The following is a 21880-nucleotide window of genomic DNA, read 5'->3' on the forward strand; positions in this document are numbered from 1 at the left end:
GCCTAGCAACGACGGGGTCCTTTCTGGCTCGGTGGCGCTTGGGGCCTGCGGGGAGCGAACGGCCGAGGAGGGCGCTGGGAGCGGCCGGGCGACGGCGGCGAGCGCTCGGTGTGCCTGGTAACCCCACCTCCCCGCCCCGAGTAAGATGAGCGAGGCGGACCAGGCCCGGGTGGGGCCCAAGGCCGACGAGCCCTCGCCACACGCAGAGGAGAAGGACGAAGGGGGCGGGAAGGAGGCGGCTGCCGACGCGGCCCCGGGGCCCAGCGCCTCGTTCCGCCTCATGGTGACTCGGCGGGAGCCTGCCGTGAAGCTGCAGTACGCGGTGAGCGGGTTGGAGCCGCTATCCTGGTCTGAGGACCACCGCGTGTCTGTGTCCACGGCCCGCAGCATCGCCGTGCTGGAGCTTATTTGCGATGTGCACAACCCAGGCCAGGACTTGGTGATCCACCGCACCTCGGTACCCGCACCTCTTAACAGCTGCCTTCTCAAGGTAAGTCACCTCCACCGGTTCTCCTGCGGACGCGCCACGGATCCCAGGGGATGCCTGGCCTGCACCTGGCTCTAGGATTCCCTGCGCATCCAACTCTTAAGAATGAAGGGACTAGTATCGCCGCAGCTTTTAAAAAGCCTTGCAAGCTTTTGCGCTGTTACTAGACACCCCCCCGCCCGCGCGCCCCGAGCCAGGATCCGCTATCCTTTCCTTCTTTTCCTGGTGGAACAGCCAGCACCGTTTCCCCGGCTTTTTCTGGGACTCTTGTGACTCCACCTCCAGTTGACCCAACCCCTGACCTGTCTCTACCGTTGCTCCTATTGTCTGGGGCCAACTCCTCGAGGCCCTGGGCTGGCTTTGTTTTTTTTATACTGTACTGCAAGCTCCCTTCTCTCCCGCCACTTTTGCTTTGCGAAGAAAAACTGGTCTATTTAGTTGTCTTACTTGTTTGACGGTTTCATTGCGACCAGTCCTTGTGTCTCCTTGGGTAGACAGCTCTTAAATCTTTGGAAGTGGGATGAAAAATAAAAACTCGGAGAGCATCCAGTGCTTAGATTTCCAAGTCCAAGGTCTCTGTAACTCTGTAAATTTAGTGCCTTCAATTTCATACAACCCAAGTTTGCTCTCGAACTTTAGGGTTTCTAAAGTTTGTTGTATTAATGTAACCATTTTTAAACATGGTTTACTTTACTGAGCGATGTTTCTTTTCATAGCCTAGAAATGTAAAAGCTTACTTTTATTTATACTTCTGTATGTATATACGGTATGTAATCTGTCAAAGTGTGTGTGTGTGTCAAGTGAGTAGGTGTTCACCAAGGTTCTGGGATAAATCAGAGTAAAGACAGCCCCTGCCCTCAAGGGACTTACATCCTTTGGCAGATCATGAACAAATAGTGTAGTCTTAATAGCAAGGAGAGCTGTAAAGCTATATACACATATAGCAGTATGCTTATTTGAAAGTAAAGTATTTCTATACTCTTCTAGACGGCCATTCCAAATCCAGGAGATTAGTCACGGGTACCAGCCATTTTCTTTTCTTTCTTTTTCTTTTTTTTTTTTTTTAAATAACATCTTGATCTTGATTGTCTTGCCTGGATTTACAGGCTTATAGATTTAACTAGTCAGCTTGACTGACTGAGTCATGTAAGATCTTAAAGAAGATCTAAATGAAATGATTCAAATGTACACTGGTAGAGCTGTTTAAGTGATACACATAGGAGGAAGGCAGAAGAAAGGTCTCTGAACAGCTGCACCCTCTGCTGAACTTACTGTTTCAATGGATATTTCAGTGCCCACCAGCTCAAGAAAATCTGGGCCTAGATGGTAAAAACTGTTTAACAGAGAGTGTCGTGAAAGGAATTGAAAGTGGAGGCACACTGGGTGGTGGTGGCGCACGCCTTTAATCCCAGCACTTGGGAGGCAGAGACAGGCGGATTTCTGGTCTACAGAGTGAGTTCCAGGACAGCCAGGGCTACACAGAGAAACCCTGTCTTGAAAAACAAACAAACAAAAAAGAAAGAAAAGAAAGTGGAGGTGCTTACATGAGGGAAGGTCACTGAGTCTTTTGCAGTCCTAAGAAATGGTAGTGTTTGGTTTATCAGGAAGCTCAGAAAGGCCACTCAAGGTGACAAGAGAGGCATCCCACTCATGCACATAGATCTTGAATCATGAGTGGAACTGTATGTGACTGTTGCTTGAGTATTGATGGCTCGCCTGGAGCTGAAAGTTTCTTCTAGAGTCAGAGAAAATGGCACCAGTTTAGGGACTAGGAAGGTGAGTCCAGGAAGTTGCTTGAGTGCTGTTTCAGTTCATGAGGACAGAATGATGTGGTATAACTTAGGAGTCTGAGACTGCTTGGGCTAGAGGTAAGCAGATGATTGCTGGGCTGAGGATAATGGAGGTCGGGTGTGGGGTTAAGAAACTGGGCATTGGCACAAGATAGACCTAGCTATAAAACAAAAATTGTAAAGCCTGCCTTGTCTGGGCTTTATGGTAAATTAAGTTTAATACATAAAATATCACCTAGCACTTAGCATTATCACTTAATGTCTGACACTGGGTACATGCTAGTGCCTTCCTGCTCTGCCTTTCCTTCCTGCTCTCCAGGCATGAAGGAAAACTCTAGGTGAATGTTGTAAGTGTGGATCTGAAGGTGGTACTAAGACTCTGATAAATTGACTGACATTTTGCTACATTTGACATTTGCCTCACTGTTTAAATAGCAGAAGAAAATCTTTATGTAGCCCTCTACTTGATAAAGAGTTTACATGAGAGGCCTCCATTGTTGCAATGGTATAAATATAAAGAAATCACCAGCTCTTCAGTGCCCTACATATTAATCATCCCTAAAGATTTAAATCTGTTCAATGTTGTCCAGCTAGCTATTGTGTCAACTCAATAACAGATAATTTGTAACCTAGAATAAGATTTTAATATGTAAAACAGCTAAAGCACTAAACACTGAACCGGTTTTGAACCTGTTGCTCTATGATTCTGTTAAGTCATAGCTCAAACATTATGAGTTATATGTAAGCTGCTATCTTGGATACTTGTAGGAGGAACAGTGGATGATAGTAAGCATTTCAGAACTTACCTGTCCATGGGAATCATTTCTCGGAGCTCTTTAGGATACTGTTGTGTAGTGGCTTTTAGGGAAGGTTGGCTTGTGCTCTAGGAACCTGCCACCTCCATCTCACTGAGGTAGGTTACAAGCATGTGCTGTACCCAGCCTCTTAACATGAGGAAAATGAATTCTGTCCCTGTGTTTGTAGGGCAAACTCTTTACTGGCTGAGCCATCTCCCCTGCTGCATTGCTATCTCACATAGTGTTCACCATTAATACATTGAGGAATTCTGTTTTTGAGTAGGCTTAATAGCTTGTATGCACTTAAAGATCTTTTAAAATTGGCATCTATGCTGGTTCACACTTTCCTAGGATGTAGGTACTCGTTCTTGGTGATGATTTTCCAAGTTTTGCCTGTGTCCTAGAACATTACTTCAGTGCTTGGAAACGTAACATCAAATCACTTCTAATACCTCCGTATACTAAAAGGATTTGGACTCTCTTTTAATCATGTCTTACTCTTTCTAAAATCAAGTTTCTTTAAAAAGCTTGACACTAAAATCAAAATGGAAACTCCTACTTTTTCACTTTTTTCCTTTGTTTTCTTTAACTATTTGAGATAAAAGTCTGGCCACCGATCCCCAGCTGTCCTGGAACTTGCTGGGATGATGCACCTAGCTCTGTGATTACAGCTGTGCTGACCACCATGCCTTTTTATCCATCTCTCTAAAAACAAGAGATGGAGTTCTTCCTACTTTCAGTGTGTGATGGGAATATCTTTAGATCAGCCTATGTTCTTTTTTGGCTTTAGCCTTCCTGGCTTTAATTTTAGTCATAACTTCTCTGTCTTTACTGTCTCTTTAAAATTTTTTTCCAGAGCTTTCATCATTTGGCTGAGCACACGATACGTGTTACAGACCCAGACAAGGGGGTGATGAAACAAAGCTAGAATGATCTGAGAAGGCCTCCTAAGATTAGACCTGGTAAGATAGATGGGAAAGAGCAGGTCAGGCAGGAAAAGCAGTGGGTGGAATAGAGAGTCTGATAGGAGCCAGCTTCCTTATAGCAAGAGTAGTAGACAAGGCAACATGTGTGATTTGTTAAAGAAACTGCAAATTAAAAGTTCCAGAGTTGTTCTGTAAGATTTAGCACAGACTTGATGACTTTGGTTCAATCTCTGGAACACACATGAAAAACGAAAAGCCCAATGTGATGGCTTGCATCTTCATCCCTACGTTCCTATAGTAAGATGGAAGGCAGAGATGGAAGAATCATGAGGAAGCTGACCAGCTAGCTAACCTGGAGTCCACAAGTACAGCAGAAACAGGAGAGCCCTTACCTCAGCAAGGTGAGGGGGCATGATATGTTAAAAATAAATAAAAAGACTGGGGTTGGGCTGGAAATGTACACAAGGCCTTTGATTTATCTTCAGCATGTGTCACAGAACTATTATAAAAATCCAAATATCTAATTGTAGCAAAAATGAATATAGGTACATCTTTTCCTAGCATTTAAAACTACTGCTGTTTTGTGACTGGTTCAGCTAAATGTTTCCCTCACTCTTGTGGATCAGATGTCTATTCCATGAGTCAGTTCTGAAAAGAATACAGACAAGCCATGCATAGTCACATTTATTGTAAGTCATTTTTAAAAGCCATTTCTTTGAGTACGTAAACACTTCATCTTTAAGCATGCTTCATTTTTTTAATCATTATTTTTTGTTTTGTTTGGAGATAGTTGTTCTACCTAGCTTCGGCTGGTTAAACATATAATCTTCCTGCTTTAGCTTCCAGTGTGCTTGGATTAACAGGTATGCATCACCACACCTGGCTGTTTGATCTTTTAAATCCACATAATGCCAAAATTAGCAGAATTAGTATAATATGTAGTAATATAGTGTGTGTGATATAAAATTATTTTGTGTTTTAATGCAGTTACTATGGATGGATATTTATCTGATAGATTATCTATTTCTTATTTTCAGGTTGGCTCAAAAACAGAAGTTGCTGAGTGCAAGGAAAAGTTTGCTTCCTCTAAAGACCCCACCATCAGCCAGACTTTCATGCTAGACAGGATGTTCAACCCCGAGGGGAAGGCGTTGCCCCCAATGCGGGGTTTCAAATACACTAGTTGGTCTCCCATGGGTTGTGATGCAAATGGCAGGTGCCTCTTGGCAGCACTGACCATGGACAATCGTCTGACTGTGCAGGTGAACCTCAATAGACTCCAGTGGGTCCAGCTGGTTGATCTGACTGAGATTTATGGAGACCGTCTTTATGAGACCAGTTATAGACTGTCTAAAAATGAGGCTCCTGAGGGAAATCTCGGGGATTTTGCTGAGTTTCAGAGGAGACACAGCATGCAGACCCCAGTCAGAATGGAATGGTCAAGTATCTGTACCACTCAGCAGGTCAAGCACAACAATGAGTGCCGGGATGTGAGCAGTGTGCTGCTGGCCGTGCTCTTTGAGAACGGGAATATAGCTGTGTGGCAGTTCCAGCTGCCGTTCGTGGGAAAGGAGTCCATCTCTTCATGCAACACTATTGAATCAGGAATCAGCTCCCCCAGTGTTTTGTTTTGGTGGGAATATGAGCACAATAATAGGAAAATGAGTGGCCTTATTGTGGGCAGTGCTTTTGGACCTGTAAAAATTCTCCCTGTCAATCTCAAAGCAGTCAAAGGCTACTTTACTTTAAGGCAGCCTGTTGTCTTGTGGAAAGAAATGGACAAGTTGCCTGTGCACAGCATCAAATGTGTGCCGCTTTATCACCCTTACCAGAAGTGTAGCTGTAGCTTAGTGGTAGCTGCGAGAGGCTCCTATGTGTTCTGGTGTCTTCTTCTGATCTCCAAGGCGGGTCTGAATGTTCACAACTCCCACGTCACAGGCCTTCACTCACTGCCCATCGTCTCCATCACTGCAGACAAGCAGAATGGAACAGTGTACACCTGCTCCAGTGACGGGAAGGTGAGGCAGTTGATTCCCATTTTCACAGATGTTGCATTAAAGTTTGAACACCAGCTGATTAAGCTCTCAGATGTATTTGGCTCAGTGAGAACTCACGGCATTGCAGTGAGTCCCTGTGGTGCTTACCTGGCCATCATCACCACTGAGGGCATGATCAATGGCCTCCATCCTGTGAACAAGAACTACCAGGTCCAGTTTGTTACTCTAAAGACCTTTGAAGAGGCGGCTGCTCAGCTCTTGGAGTCTTCAGTTCAGAATCTCTTTAAGCAGGTGGACTTGATCGACTTAGTCCGCTGGAAAATTCTAAAAGATAAACATATTCCTCAGTTTTTACATGAAGCTTTGGAAAAAAAGATTGAAAGCAGTGGGGTTACCTATTTTTGGCGTTTTAAGCTTTTCCTCCTAAGGATTCTGTATCAGTCAATGCAGAAATCCCCTTCCGAGGCCTTGTGGAAGCCTACCCATGAGGACTCGAAAATCTTACTGGTTGACTCACCTGGGATGGGCGATGGTGAAGACGAGCAGCAAGAAGAGGGGACGTCCAAGCAGGGAGCTAAGGCTGTCCCGCAGGAGAAGGGCAAAGAGGGTGACACGGAGGAGACCCCTGACGACTCGGTCACTGCTGTGGGAGACACCGGAGGCCGTGAACCCATTGAGGAAAAACTCCTTGAGATCCAAGGGAAGATTGAGGCTGTGGAGATGCACCTGACCAGGGAGCACATGAAGCGGGTCCTTGGAGAAGTGTACTTGCACACCTGGATCACGGAGAATACCAGCATACCCACCAGAGGGCTCTGTAACTTTCTGATGTCTGACGAGGACTATGATGACAGAACAGCTCAGGTAGGCGTCTATCACAGTTGACCCGTCTGCTCGTCTCACTAGGTAGAAGGGTCTTGGGTTGGCTTTTGCATTGGAATTATTTAAGGTAACTGATTGGTATGTGGTACAAGGGAGTAGATGGGAAGTATGGACTGATTCTGAGGACACATACTTCCATTCGTGTGCCTTTGAGTGATCTGCAGGGGTTGCCAGATGACATTTTCAGTGGCAAATGGTGTGTGCTAGATAGTCACAGCAGTGGAGATGTCCCCCTGCTCCCCCCTTTACTGTCTCTCCCATCATGTTTACAGAGGTTTGTTGTGGTGTATGTTTTCTATTTGAAAGGCTTGAGGTTGGATATTGTAAAGAAAATAATTGTTAAGTCCAGTTTATTTTTTTTAAACTGGGCTGTCATGTTGTTTTGGTACTGGGACAATATAAAACTCTTGTCTGCAGTGTATTCCGCAAATGGCATGATTCTCCCAGAGGCCAGGAGGGCTACAAGCATAAGGAATATGGTAGGATGTGCTCCTCAGTAAGGTGCCTGGCACAGGCTACCATCCTGTGGGTGTTGAAGACTCTTGCAGAAAGCAACTATTACCTAGCCTCCCAGACTTGGTCAGAAGAACAGCATTAGAACAGCTGAATCCTAAAGAGCTCCTTACCAAGGAACTGGCTAAATGAAAGGTTCCTTTCTCTCTGGAGATTGGCGCTCGATGCCTAAAGGCTTGTTGAAACGAGAAGTCCAGATAGTTTTGTCCCTGCCAAGTTACTCACAGTGCGTTTCTCTGCCCCTGAAACTGCTGCCCACAGGACAATTGCAGTGATCTTAAACACAGTCAGAGGTACTGGTCATGTATGTGACTTTTTTTTTTTTTTTAAAGTAAATGTTTAAACCTTGTTTCCTGCATCTTAAATTGTCTGGAAGAATATTGTCTTTCACTGACATGAGATTGATTAGAATTATTATAAATACTTTGTGACATACTAGCAGAAGCATTTAGGGAAGGTAGTATTGTTCATCCTTACCTTGAGGATTCTTGTTTAGGATGTTCTGTGCTTACAGACCATGTCTAACATGGCTGTGTGGTTCTGGCTAAGGCAGTATAAAAACAATGGAAAGACTGTACCCTACTTTCTCATAGCACCTCAGTTCTAATTAAAAGAATGACTTTTGTGTCCTAAGACTCTAGTTATACTGGCTAAGGCAGTATAAAAACAATGGAAAGACTGTACCCTACTTTCTCATAGCACCTCAGTTCTAATTAAAAGAATGACTTTTGTGTCCTAAGACTCTAGTTATGCTGCATACACAGACCTTTCAGCCTATGGTGTTGATTTTACCGCTGTTGTGGATGTTCTGTGACTATTGGACACGTGATGCGCATCTCTCAACCTGCCCCACTGCCCCACTTTCCCTTCTAGTTCTTGTATGGCTTCTTAATAGTTAGCATCACAGGCCTGTTGTATATTTGTTTTTGCCTCATAAGTTGACTTTTATGATTAAGGCCACAAAGAATAAATAGAAACAGCTCTTCCTCGTGTAGAACTTAGGCCCAACTCTGTTCTTTTTTTTTTTTTTTTTTTTTTTTTGGTTTTTCAAGACAGGGTTTCTCTGTGTAGTCCTGGCTGTCCTGGAACTCACTCTGTAGACCAGGCTGGCCTCGAACTCTCGAACTCAGAAATCCGCCTGCCTCTGCCTCCCAAGTGCTGGGATTAAAGGCGTGCACCACCACCACCCGGCCCAACTCTGTTCTTCTTGAGAACACTGGGCCGGCTTTACTGCTTGGGGTGCTAGGCTTATCTGGATAAGAGGTGTTTGTCCTTGATGTGAAGTAATATAAATGAGAATTCTGAAGGCCAAAAATATTTAGACCAAGAAGTAATTTAAATTTTTGAATTAAGCTGGATATGGTTGTGCATACCTCCAATCCCAGTACGTAGAAGGCAGAGGCAGGAAGATCTCTGAGTTTGAGGTCAGCCCAGTCTACACAGTGAGTTCCAAGACAGCCAGGGCTATGTAGTGAGACCCTCTCCAGAAAAAAGAAAGCCCACAAAAGTTTGTAAATTATATACTGAAGAATTGAAACAACTAGCTCAAATTAGCGATTGAGATGCCCTCTGAGATTTGGGTGAGTTAATTAACCCAATTACTAAATCCTTTAAACTACCAGAAGAGGTGAAGCATAAATACACTCAAACTTGGAAAGGACATGAGTTATTAGTAAAAGAAGTAGCTTAAGGATTGGTATATATACCCAATGCCTGTAAGGCAGTGTGTGGGGTGTGTGTGTGTGTGTGTGTGTGTGTGTGTGTGGTGGTGGGGTGTTCAGCAAATAATAAAATAGACATGTTTTTCAGACATTTGTCTTTAAAGAATGGAATCTTAAACCAGGTCTGGAAGCTCAGGACTGTAATCTAATCCAGCTATTCCAGAGGCTGAGATAGGAATAAGTATAGCAAGTTCAAGACTGTCTGGACAGCTTACTGCCACCCTGTCATAGAATTAAAAATCGAAAGAGACAGATATGGAGTTCAGTGGTAGCGCTTGCCTAGTGCTTGCAAGGCCCCACATTCAGTCCCAGGACCTCATCCCCCACCCCACACACACAGCACTCTTTAGTAAGGCCAAGAAAAGCACCTACTTCTCCCATGCTGGGTCACTTGGGGTTATCTCAGGTGTAGGTGCTACTAGAGTCCTTAGAAGGGGAAGTAATTTTAACTCTATGACAAAAGACTAAGCACTGTGGACTGGAGGGAAGGGTCTGCAGTTAAAAACACCTACTGCTCTTCTAGAGGACCCAGGGTATTCCAGCGTCCATTTGGTGGTTCTCAGCCACTGTCGTTCCAGGTACAAGGGCTCCTCTGTGGGCACCTGCACACAAATCACACACACACACACACACACACAATCTTAAATGGTTTTTAAAGACAAAACATTTATATATTTTTACAGACTTCACATTTTTCACATAGGGAAATTTTGGATTTCCTTCTGAAAGCACCCTAAGTAAAAACGATAACTACTAAAACAAAGCAAGAAAGAAGAGCTTAGAGTCCACAGCACAGGTTAGGGTCACTGTATCCATTTACTTTTCTTTGCTGTTGATATAGTTGAGGGTGCAGGTTTTGAACTCTTTGGACAGCAGCTTAACTGTAGAAGTACACTTCTACTGTCTTGGCACAATCCCGTATTCAGTAGCCTTTGCTCCCAGAAACCCGTATTCGCTCCTCACTCTGCCACCTGTGATGTCTTACCAGGTCTTGATTGGACATATCTCTAAGAAGATGAACAAGCAGACCTTCCCTGAGCGCTGCAGTCTGTGTAAGGAGATCTTACCATTCACAGATCGAAAGCAAGCTGTTTGTTCCAATGGGCACATCTGGCTCCGGTAAGCCCCAAGGCTGGTCTCCCACACAATTCAGTTTTGTGTAGCACAGAACCACCATCCAGGGCCGATTTGCTTGACGGATAGGGCTGTCTGTGCTTTCTTGGGCTGCTGTTTGCCTTGCAGGGTCGGGGTCTTAGAGTTACACTTTTGTGTGCTTTTTTAAAGCTAAGTCTCACAGTAATAGGCATTGGAGAGGAGCTGAGAGGACATCAGAGAGAAGAATCAAAATACAATCTATATGAATGAAGTTGTCAGATAGCAAAAACAATAAAGAATTTTCATAATGAAAGAATCTTTCCTTACTTCCCACTGTCCTGTTAGTCTGGCCTTAGAGGTGACCTTGGTAAGCCCTCAATTTTGCTGTCACTCCCTCCATGAGATGTGTCATCACCTTCTCCCAAGACACCATGCTTCCTACTTTTTCATCTCTAGTTGTGCAGCTCCTGTGTCATCTCCACAGTGCCTATCCTTAGGCCTAGCTTTGGTGACCCAGCATTCCTAAAGTGTTTTCTTATTGGTTGTGCACAGATACACCTGTATCTTTAAGCTGCGGCACTTCACATGGAATTCAACCCCATCTTCATTTTTGCCTCTATAGCCCTCTCCCAGCCCCCAACATTGTTCATGCACATGATGGCAGCTATCTTCCACCTGGGCCTGCTGCTCCCATACTCCAGCCCTCAGTCTGTTCTCTGCAGTTGTAGTCATGACACTCAGTCTTTGTCTGTTCTTGTTTCTTCATACCCTCATCCCTGTCTGAGCTCAGGAGACATGGCCGCTGTGTTCAGGTCAATGTGGCCCCTCCCACTTGAGGCCATGTGCAGGGATACGGTAGATTTCCTAGTGTTCCTCAGCTTCCTCTCATGCATGCACATGCTCCACGCAGTGCATGTCTCCTCTGCTTCGCTGTTTACTCCTTAGAGCCCCATTTCAGTCTTCTTTTCTTTGTTATTTGGTTTCTAAAGGCTGGGATCTTCCTGTAGCTCAAGCTGACCTTGAACTCACAGAGCTCTGCCTGCTGAGTGCTGGGACCATGCATGCACCACCACACAAGGCACTTTTATACCTTTGCCTGATACCCTTCCTTTGGGCTAGGCAGAGTCTAAGCAGTGTCTGCTGCTACTCAGCAGAAATGTTAGGTTTCTCTAACTAGAGCAGGCCTGTGCTACACATAGCATTTACTCATTTTCTTTCTTGTTTTGTTGACAGATCTCACCATATTAGGCTGACCTCAAACATAAAAGTCCTCCTGCCTTAACCTCCCAGGCGTGTCCAGCCAGGGTTCCATTTTCTCTTTTGGGGGTAGCAGAGCGAGTTGAAACACAGTTTCTCTGTGTAGCTCTGGCTGTCCTAGAACTCACTCTGTAGACCATGCTGGCCTCAGCCTCAGAGATGTGCCTGCCTCTGCTCCCATGTTCTGAGACTAAAGGTGTGGCCACCACTGCCCAGCCAGGAGTCAGTTCTTAACGGAGGTGGGGCTGGAGCTTTCAGTCTCTGGTGCTCTCGATTGCTTCTCTTATTGACACATTTGTTTTTAGTTTGTTCAAACTGTTTTCCTTGAAGGGAGAGAACAGTTAGCAATCTAATACTGAGTGAGTTTTAGGCTTGTCATCAAAGTAGCATCTGTTGAGCAGCCAGCCTGCTTGACAGACTGGGACATCGTCTCCAGAGCCCAGTTACACTCTCCATCTCATACCCTTCATGCTCCCTCTCCTCTGACTGGTGTTCAATAAATGCTCCTTAGACAGAATTGAACCCCAACCCCTTTGGGCATTTATTAGTTTGTTAGTTTCTGTTCTTTTGCATCATGAATTTCATCTTCAATACCTGAAGAGAAGGGATGTGGGATGGAGGTGTACGTTGTGTGTGGTCTATGTTCCTGAGGTATATGTTCACTTTTGTGTGTAGAGTCTGGAGTAGAGCGAGCGTCCTCTACTCCATTTTTATTCCTTTGATGCAGAGCCTCTTTCTAGACTAGACCTCACACTTTTCTGCTAGGTTGCCCAGCAATAAGCCCAGTGATTCTCCTATCTCTGCCCTGCTCTGTACTGGGCTATAGATGCAAGTGGAAACACAACTGGCTTGTGCCGTTGGTGCTGGAGTCTGGACTTGGATCCTCAGGCTTACAGAACGAACGAGCGAGCAGGCGAGCACTCTTACCTTCAGAGCTCTCCCCACCCCAGTGCCTACGGCAGCGCTCCTCAGCCTTCCTGACGCTGCGACCCTTTAGCACAGCCCCTCATGTTGAGGTGACCCTCCCCAGCCATAACAGTGTTCTCATTGCTACTGCATAACTAATTTTGCTACTGTTATGAATTGTAGTATAAATATCTGTTTTCCAACAGTCTTAGGTAACTCTGTGAAAGAACTATTCAGCACCTTCCCGGGGTCTCAAACTACAGGTTGAGAACAGCTGACCTAAGGGCTCTTAAAGATGCTCTGTATACCTTATCTTGAAAAGTAAGGAGAGTGGCTTTGCATATCGTATGTGAGTGTTGTTTATAATACCAAGAATGCAGCTAGGGAGGACCAGATGGAACTGTTTCCCAGTGATCCTAGAACATTCTGTAGAGAGGTTCTGCGTCTCTTCAGAGAATGCTGGTATAGATTTGGCCACAGAGAAGGAAGCATTGCCCTGATAACTGTGGACCCAGGGAGCATCCTCTGACTGGATTCTTGTCTTCTTTCAGGTGCTTTCTAACCTACCAGTCCTGCCAGAGCTTGATATACAGACGATGTTTGCTCCATGACAGCATCGCCAGGCACCCTGTTCCAGAAGGTGAGTGCTGGCCTAGCCTTGGAGTAGGGGTGGAATCAGGCTTGACACCACCTAGTGTCCTGCTTTTGGTTCAGAACAGAATGAGTGTGCTCTTTGCAGTTACTGTAAAGCCAGAACCAGTTAATGCGTGCTACCTGTTGCATATGTTGTTTGTCAACTGACAGTGGGATGGGGTTTCAGTCCAGTGTGAGGGCTGACTCAAGGGTACATGTAGGGGCTGCGTATGGGAAGCAGCTCTGCAAGCGATACTGTATTCAGAAGCAGCATTGCTGCTGCACCTGGTGCACGTATGGCTCTTCTAGAAGCCACTGAGGGCTACTTCCTGGCTGGTCTGTGTGCTCTCTAGCACATTGCTGTTTCTGAGAGCACTAGCTAGAAGTAAGATCTTAGATGTGAGTAAGAGATCAAGCGTCTAATCGTCCCAAGAACGCCAGTTGGTGTGAGCTTCACTAAGCCACACTCCAACCCAACAGGCCAGTGAGACATGCGTGTAGAATCAACTGAGTAAACAGAAAGCAAGAGCATTCTACTTAAAACTCAGTCTGTACTGATGTTAGCTAATTCTCTCGAGGTTACATGTTGGCAGCATGGATTCTGTTTCTGTTTTTAGCTGCCCTCAGTTCTCCGTCTGTCATCTGTACTTTGTCCTGTCTGAGGCTGATGCTTGGTCCCGCTGACTTTCCTTTGCAGATCCTGACTGGATTAAGAGGTTGCTGCAGAGTCCTTGTCCTTTCTGTGATTCTCCTGTCTTCTGAGTTCAGTGAGGAGGATGGAGGATATGAAGTTGGCTATAGAGAGTGCCCGAAGCCTGAAGAGCAGGTGTGCTGCCTGGCGCTGCGCTGCAGAGAGACACTCTTCCACTGGAAGGAGGGGGTTACCCTGGAGCTCACTTCACCAGCACGAACTCCATCTTCAAGGGCTGAAGGATATTTTTTAAATGATGAAATTCAGAGTTTGAGTCATTTAAAAGGGAGCATTAGCCATCCCTAGCCCCTCACCTGGTGAGGACCACTTGTTTTCCAAGTGTCTTGCCTAAAGCAGTTTGAGCAGAAGCCTTCTGCTTCTAGAAACATAATGGTCTCTTCTAGAGAATCTAAGGACCTTCTTGTGAGTTAGGTTTCCGTCCTTGCTTTGGTCTGGGACTGCCAGTAGCTCCAGAGGGCTGAAATTAGTTGGTACATGACACTGCATGTACCAATACATCTTAAAGTGTATAAAGCTAGCTGCGTGTGGCTGCTGTTTGCTCAGCAGACTCATTTGTCCATTGACTTGTTTTCATTTGTATGGAAAATGTTTTCCTAAAACTATATTTTTGAAGCCAAGAATAAAATCATCTTAATGTATCAAATGATCAGGTGACTATTAGAAGTTAATAATTGTCATCAGATTTCCTGCCCAGCTCTAATATGTAACAGGAGATTAAGTACTCCTGCCCTCTTCACAGCCCTACTTCATGCCCATGTGGTAACCTGGATATTTGTACATAGAGGGAAAGTATTGCCTTTTTTTAGTATTAAATTGAAGCTTCAGTATTTCTAACATTGACTTCTCCAGACATCTCACTGAGTCTTTGTGGGAAGCCTGGTCTAGAGACTTCTGGAGAAACGTGGAGCCGGAGGTCCTCAAGCTCTGGGCTACAAGCCTGTGGAGCTCAGTGGAAAACCTGAGCAGTCCCTCACTTGCCAAAGACCCTTAATCTTTGGGATATAGGTATTTTTCTGTGGGCTTAAAGAGGAGACAAACACGATCAATTGATTGCTAGCTCTTAACCCAGACCTGATGCATTCTGGAGTCGTAGTCAGGTCAGAGTAAGTGTCCTGGGACTGGTGCTAATGGGCTGGACTATAGTGCACATGTTCTGAAACTGTGCGATTGGGAAGTGAGGGAGAAGTACGAAGCGTGAAGTGCTTCACTCCTGGTGATCCTTTTTTATCATTGGCATTATCTTAGCAGACTTTCCCATTTGATTTTATATCCTTAGCAAAAGACATTCGGTCCTGACTTCAGAAATAATGTTTTAGTACATGGGTAGGTACCACAGAGAGAGGCAGAGCACATGCCACCCTGCCACACTTCCCTCACACTGGGCACAGACCCTAAGAGGCACTTCCAGAAGCTGCTCTGAAATGTCCTATTGAGATTGTTGTCCTGTGCCGTGTGCTTAATGGATTGTTTGTTGGAGTCTTTAATGTCCTGACATGGGGTTGTTTCAAGAACAGCATCTATCCAGACTGAGGGGCAGCAAGGAAAGAGCCCTGAGTGACCCAGTTCAGACTCTGCATGGCTTCTCAGAGGAAGATGACAGGAGTGGAGATGGCTACCATGCATGCCAAGCTTCCTTTCTCTTGCTCTTTGGAATCAATCTCCCTAGGGAGTTTGGGGGAACTTAAAACCTGATTGTTTAAAGCAGTTGTGCAGTTCTGTGAAATTTTAACAACTAGAAGTAACAAAAGAATTTCTAGGATCTGTACTTGTATACAGGAAGAAACGTGGCAGCTGGAACACAAATGTACAGCAAGAGGCTTGGCCCTGCAGCATTCTTAGGACTCTGAAGTCCAGCCGGGAGGGATGTCCCTCTCCCCCACACACCACATTGATTGTTAATCTTCAGAGCTGGGTGAACAAGAGAATTTGGGGTTGATGGCAGCCTCCTGCATGGTGAACTTCTGAATCCCTCTCCAAAGGTCAGCATATAGGAGCACGGAGGGAGGGTTGATGGAGAGACCTTGGAAAAGTGATGTGACAGCAGAGTCTTACTCTGTGCCCCTTCCAGTTTGAACTTACCTGTGCTGCTTGGGGAGGCATTCAGTAGCTTTCAGTTGCAGCTGTAGTAGCTGTTTGAGCCGAGGGAGGAAGAGTAGCCCCGCATCACTGCCCCGCATTTAGAAGACTGTAGCAGAGACTCCGCAGAGACCTTACAATCTGCAGCACTGCTGTGTACCAGGTTCCATGCCTGGCGTTGTTTCTGTTGCTCTAGGTAGGATGGGTACTGACTTCCTGATATGTTCACCCCCAGACTTGAAGCTAGCTATCTCTACCTCCTACCAGATCTGCTAGACATGAGTACCAGCAAAGTTTATGGTAGGGTATAACATTGTTCTGCTTGTCCCTCTGTGTGGGAAGCATGTAGGCTGAACCTAGCAATAAACTTAACAAGTGAATTGGATTGGGAAAGTTTTCTTTTCTGTTTGTTTTGTTCTGTTTTTTTTTTGAGGTGGGGTCTCACTATGCTATAGTTCCGACTGCCCTGGAACTCTTGCAGAGCAGTCTGCCATTGAACTCAAATATCTGCCTGTCTCTGCCTCTAATACTGGGAAAGTTTTAAGGGTCAATAATTATTAAGTCATTTGATTGGTTATATTGGTATCAAATAAGGTGCACATGGTGGAACACAGCCCTAGTCTGGGAGCCCTGCATTCCTGGTAGTGGCTAAATGACCTGGGTTTGCTAAGCAGCTGCAGTTCCTGAAATAGACCAGACTCAGCTTCTGGTCATCCCCCTCCTACTTCACCTTCCCCAAGAGGTGGCTCCCAACATTAGGATGCATTCAGGGCCAAGAAAATACATAGTGATAAAAATTTCTAAAGACTAAGCCATGTGGGTCTTGCGGGGTGGGGGTTGGGGAGACCAGTGAGCATCTTGTGGTCAGAGCTCAGGGCTGACTGCCAGCTCCTTGCCACCACAGTGTTGGCTGTTGATGCTAAGCTGAATGGAGTACATCCAAGTCAGTATGGACCGTCAACAGTCAGTCAGATACACAGAGCTCTTGCACCACAGCACATCTTGGACTTCAGGAGCCACAGCTAGGCTTTGGCAGTCACTCGTGATGTGATAGACTGCAAGATCTCAACAGCCTTCCCCTTCCCCTTGAAGTGTCACCCCACAGGGTGCAAGAAAGTGGATAGTCTGGCTTTAATTTTGGAGAAGGACCAGTATCTCCTAAAGTGTCACACTTTAGAATGTTCCTCAGACTAGCGTGGTTATTTCTTGTCTGCTCTTGAAGCTAAATCTGCTTTGAGTCTGCTGCTCAGCCTAAGTGCTCAGTAGGTAAAATGTCCTTAGATGGAACTAAGCTGCTCTCATGGTAGTCTTGCTTCTAGCTGCAGCAGAGCTAGCAGCTCTTTCCACAGAACAGGCAGGAGGCAATGTTCTTGGACCACTTTCTTCAAAGTCATGTTTATATCTGTGGGAGACACCCTGATGCAGTCAGGGTTCTGGTCATGAATTTATTTAGAGCCAGATGGTGTGGTTCACCGACAGGGCCCAAGTACTCCTTCCTTGTGATTAAGTGAAGTAGAGAAGGAAGCGGTACACATCTGAATTACACTGTAGGCTCACAAGCAAAAACGTGGTCCTTGGTTGACCAGAACCCATCACAGAGTTCTAAGTCTCCTCTTGATTTTTAAGATTAGGAGTTCTTTATCTCAAGGCTGAGGCTGTAGCTCGGTGGATAGAGAGAACACTTGCCTAGCATTCACGAGGCCTCAAGTTCTGTCCTCAGCACTTGGGTGGGGTTACTGTTTACATCACTACCATGAAATTTTGTTGTTTTTCATAAAGAAAATACTCTAAAATAGATTGGGTGAGGCATGGTCTAAGCACTTAGGAGTCTGAGGCAGGAGGATCAAGTTGAAGGCCAGCCTGAGCTGTGTGGAGAAAACGTGTCTCAGATTGGGCAGCATCAGAGGCAGTGATGTTGTGACATTTTCAGAACAGGTCTGCATTTGGCTAGGGTGAGTACTGGTGTTCTCATTGTCCCTGTAAGGGTCTAATATAAAATCACACACAAGTGTCCCATGAACTGTGTCTTCTCCAAGGCTTTGTTTCGCATTTGTGTTTTGATACAACATGGATGTGAGTATCACACTTGTTTAAACAAATGTCTGCTGTGCTTAGTGGTTGTACCTCTGTTTACCTGATGCCTGTGTAAAGTCTGTGCTTGGCTTTGTATGTTTACTACACCTTATTGTTTTTAAATAAAGAGAAAATTTTATGGTTATGCAAAGGGGATTTTTTTTATTCTTACCATCTAATGAATTTTAATTTTCAAGATTTTAGCTAAAAATAAGAGTAATAACAAGTGTTTCTTGGAATAACTGCCAACCTAGACAAGCCAACCATTTGTTTACCATGGCGTGTGTACACAGTGCCATTAGCATGTATGCCCCTCTAGGGCCATTACTGGTTCATGATGCTGGTGAGCTGGTAAGTGGGGCTCCCCCTCCTTCACTGCCCCTCATGGTCAGCTGCATGGACAGAGCTACTAAGACAGAAGGCAGGGTTGACACAGCACTGTTGTGTCTTTTTAGGCTTTCCAGACCCTAGAGAGTACCTGACGTCTCTTCAGAGATTCCCCTTGTTTCTCCATCCCCAGGTCAGAAATTCAGTTCCTTTTAGCCTCAGGGACAGGAATATAGCTCATTGTTACTTGCCCAGCAAGCATAAGGCCACAGGTTCCATTCCTAGCACTGCCAACACCCAGGTCAGGAGGGGTCGGGGAACAGACTGGATAGTCACAAGAGAGCCACATGGTTTGAAAGTTGAGGAAGGAGTGCATAGAGATGTGGCTAGCCCAAGGTTCAGATCCTAAGGCAGCCACAGTGACAGACACCAGTGCTGCCTCATTGCAGTGTTGAGATAGAGACCCAAATGCTCCTTTGCCAGAGAGGGGCAGATTAGAAGAGAGACCTGAGATGCAGGCAATGCTCCTCCAGAGAGCAGAGACCCACAGCAAAAGGCAGGGGATGATGAACATGGGGGTCAGGGAGAGGCTAGTGGTGGCTGTACTGCAGCCCAGGACTGACAGACAGTAAGTGGTCAGTAACGATGGGTCAAGGATGGGATTCCCTTGTATCCCTTCTGATACAGTTCTGGAACAGCACAGATCAGGTGGGGGCCCTCAAATGAGAAAGTGGTTCTCAGGAGGTTTAGTGCTGCAAAGTTTGACCCTGACCCTGTAGACCCTGGTATCTTTAGGGATGAGGAACAGATGAACAGAACCATGAAAGTATTGTTTGATTTTAACCATAACGAGGAGACCAGGGCCTTCAAAACACATTATCTGCATCTCCCAGCCTGGAGCTGGCAAAGCAGGGTTGTCTGGCTAGCCATTGAGCCCCAGGTATCTGCCTTCAGTGCTGGGATTACAGGCATAGGCCACAGCACCTTGCTTTTTCCAAGATAGATTCTGGGGATAAAACCCAGGCCCTTGGATTTACAAGGAAAGCTCTTTACCAGCTGAGCTATCTCTGCACAACTATCAGGGCTTTCAAGACAGAACAAATATCATGAATACATGTAAGTCAACCTAATAAAACATACACACATATATAAATACAGATTACATACACATGCATACATACATACAGCCAGATGTTTGATATGGCCAGAATAATCCAACAATGGCTGACTCACACTCTGAAAGGGCAAGAACCCAGTAGTTGATTATTCCACAAGGCTGAATGCCCCAGCAGTCCCATTTTGACATTGAAGGCCTAGAGAGATGATGATCTTCAGTCTACATGAGAAGCCTGAAGAATCCAGTTCTGGTATCAGTGAAGGAAATACAGCAGCAGCTGCAGCAGGATCAGGGCTCTGGTTATGAAATTGTCAGTCTTCCCATCTATGAAATGGGTATCACAGAAGACACCTGAGTAGCAGATTCAGCCCTGGCTCTCTGGCTCTTCCCTTACTGGGAGGAAGGAAGCACTTTAGCAGTTGCTTTTCCACATCCTGTACTGCTTTTTTTCACCCAAAGCTGCTCTGGCTCAGACACTAACCCCCTCCTCCACATAGCCTAGGGCTCCAGGTAGGCTGGGCTCTCACCTCCTGCCTTGGATGATCAGCACTGCCAACACCCTATCATTGTAATGAGGAAACAGTGACTTTCCTGAAATATCTTATTGTCTAGAACCATGTTCTCTAGCTGTGGGGAAAATCGGGATATATAGCCGTTAACTTAGCATCTGAAGTAAAAATTCTCATGGCATAGAGGGAAAGACCTTGAAAGTAGACAGATGGCACAGGGCTGGGGAGATGGCTTAGCACAGAGTGCTTGCCACCCAAGTGTGAAGAAGCCCATCACCTAGAAATGCCAGTTAGCCATGCCCTGCCTGTAATCTCAACACAGGGAAGCTAACTGGCAAGCTAGACTTGTGGAAGTCGGTGAGCCCTAGATTCAACAGGAAACTGCCTGAATATGGAAGACAGAAACTGAAGATTTCTGCCTCTGGTCCATCTGCACAAACACGAACATGTACATGCACCCATGCAAGGAAGTTTTAAAAACAAGTGTTTGCAATAGAATCCTATCACTGTATTCCTCCATCCCGTTTGCCATGTATCTTACTATCCATCGATTTATCCTGTTACCCATTCATCATCTTTCACCCACCTGTCCGTCACACTAGTCATCCTTCACCCACCCACTCACCCACCCACCCTCCCTCCCCTGCAACTGAAATTTCGGAACTTTATCTATGGTCACCACAGCGATGGCCAGGAGGATGAGCATTTTCTTCCTGTGTGTTCAGCCACAGTATTTATACTTTATTTTCTTAAAACAAGGAACATATTTCAATAATAAAAGATATCTATAATTATGTTTTTTAAAAAATGGAAGTTTGTTCTGTGGTCAACTATATGACTTTTTTTTTAATGACTCCGAACTTCTCTATGCACCTTAAAACTCAACATCTGAGCTGCCTTTGTCTTCTGTGGGGTCTTCCATGAGTGTGGCTGCATTTAAATTGCTTCCTTTCCGGTCCCCTGGGAACTCCCTAGACTAGCCTTAACCCTACCACGGTGCTCAGGAACCTTGACTGACAGCCCTAGATAAGAAGAAAGCATGGTGACAGATGCAAGTATTTAATAGGACCACTAGGTGGGATGGTTGGGGGGAGGGGCGTCAGAAACCAGATTGTTTCCCTCTCTCACTTTTGCAAAGGCAGTGTTGTATGAAAGGAGAGAAGGTTAGCACTCCCCTTGACAAGGATGGAAGAGGCCCTTGGGCCTAACAACACACATATGGTTAAGGCATTGCCACCTACTTCGTGGCATCTAACCACTGTTTGGGGCTGGTGAGATGGCTCAGTGGTTAAGAGCACTGACTGCTCTTCCAGAGGTCATGAGTTCAAATCCCAGCAACCACATGGTGGCTCACAACCATCTGTAATGAGATCTGATACCCTGTTGTGGGGTGTCTGAAGACAGCTACAGTGTACTTACATATAATAAATAAATTAAAAAAAGATATTTAAAAAAAAAAGAAAAGAAAACACCAGTCATGTGCACAGAAACTTTGCCCTTTTCCCTCCATAATCTACCTAGTCCTGGAGACATGGCTGAGACGCAGTCATCATTTGCTGGCCAGGAGAAGTGGTTCAGTAGGCAGAGTGCTTGCCTCGAATGCAGAAAGCCCTGAGTTTCACCTCCAAAGCTGGGTAAACCAGATGTGGTGGTTCATACCTGTAATCCCAGCACTCAGTGGGGAGGTACAGGCACGAGGACCAGAAATTCAGCATTCTTGTCTACGTCGGGAGTTCAAGACCTATCTGGACTATATGAGTTCTTGTCTCACAATATCTAAGCACACAAGCACTTGATAAGGGAACAAGACAGGCAGAAGCCTGCTCCCCTATTTTCTCCAAGCAAAGTTTCTCTGCTCTGCTGTACCAGGCAGACCCCAGGTCCTTTTCCGTCTGAGACAGCAAGATGCAGCAAGTGTAGCCAGCTACCCCTGGTTTTCACTCCGTCTGAGACAAGAGAGAAGCTGATTGGACAGGCAAGGCAGGTGTGGTCCTGGTCTCGCTGCAGCCACAACCAAGGACCAGGTCTCACTGAAGAGGGGAACAAGCATACACTCCAAAGC

General features: G+C 45.6%; 1 protein-coding gene and 1 non-coding gene across 3 annotated transcripts; both read left to right on the plus strand.

Moving 5' to 3' along the window:
- Positions 1 to 31: 31 nt before the first annotated feature.
- Positions 32 to 18016, plus strand: Gtf3c4 (general transcription factor IIIC subunit 4). 2 transcript variants are annotated; one of them, XM_028757125.1, is made up of 5 exons: positions 32 to 490; positions 5038 to 6861; positions 10102 to 10232; positions 12923 to 13011; positions 13702 to 18016. In XM_028757125.1, exons 1-5 carry the CDS (start codon positions 146 to 148, stop codon positions 13764 to 13766), a joined length of 2454 nt encoding a protein of 817 aa, XP_028612958.1. In that variant the 5' UTR covers positions 32 to 145; the 3' UTR covers positions 13767 to 18016. The 2 variants fall into 2 exon arrangements, with proteins under 2 accessions (XP_028612958.1, XP_028612959.1); XM_028757126.1 differs by lacking the exon at positions 32 to 490 and adding an exon at positions 3949 to 4036.
- A 2943-nt stretch (positions 18017 to 20959) lies between these two features.
- LOC114612232 lies at positions 20960 to 21082 on the plus strand. Its single transcript, XR_003709965.1, has one exon. It is a non-coding gene; the product is annotated as a U6atac minor spliceosomal RNA (small nuclear RNA).
- Positions 21083 to 21880: the final 798 nt, after the last annotated feature.

This window comes from Grammomys surdaster, unplaced genomic scaffold, assembly GCF_004785775.1.
Source record: "Grammomys surdaster isolate TR1022 unplaced genomic scaffold, NIH_TR_1.0 126133, whole genome shotgun sequence".
Classification (NCBI taxonomy): Eukaryota; Metazoa; Chordata; class Mammalia; order Rodentia; family Muridae; genus Grammomys; species Grammomys surdaster.

Excerpts from the sequence above, each read along its gene's own strand:
- Gtf3c4 (XM_028757125.1), top strand. The coding sequence starts at position 146 with ATGAGCGAGGCGGACCAGGCCCGGGTGGGGCCCAAGGCCGACGAGCCC. Across the intron at positions 491-5,037 it reads TTAACAGCTGCCTTCTCAAG|GTTGGCTCAAAAACAGAAGT; the intron begins GTAAGTCACCTC and ends TCTTATTTTCAG. Across the intron at positions 10,233-12,922 it reads AATGGGCACATCTGGCTCCG|GTGCTTTCTAACCTACCAGT; the intron begins GTAAGCCCCAAG and ends GTCTTCTTTCAG.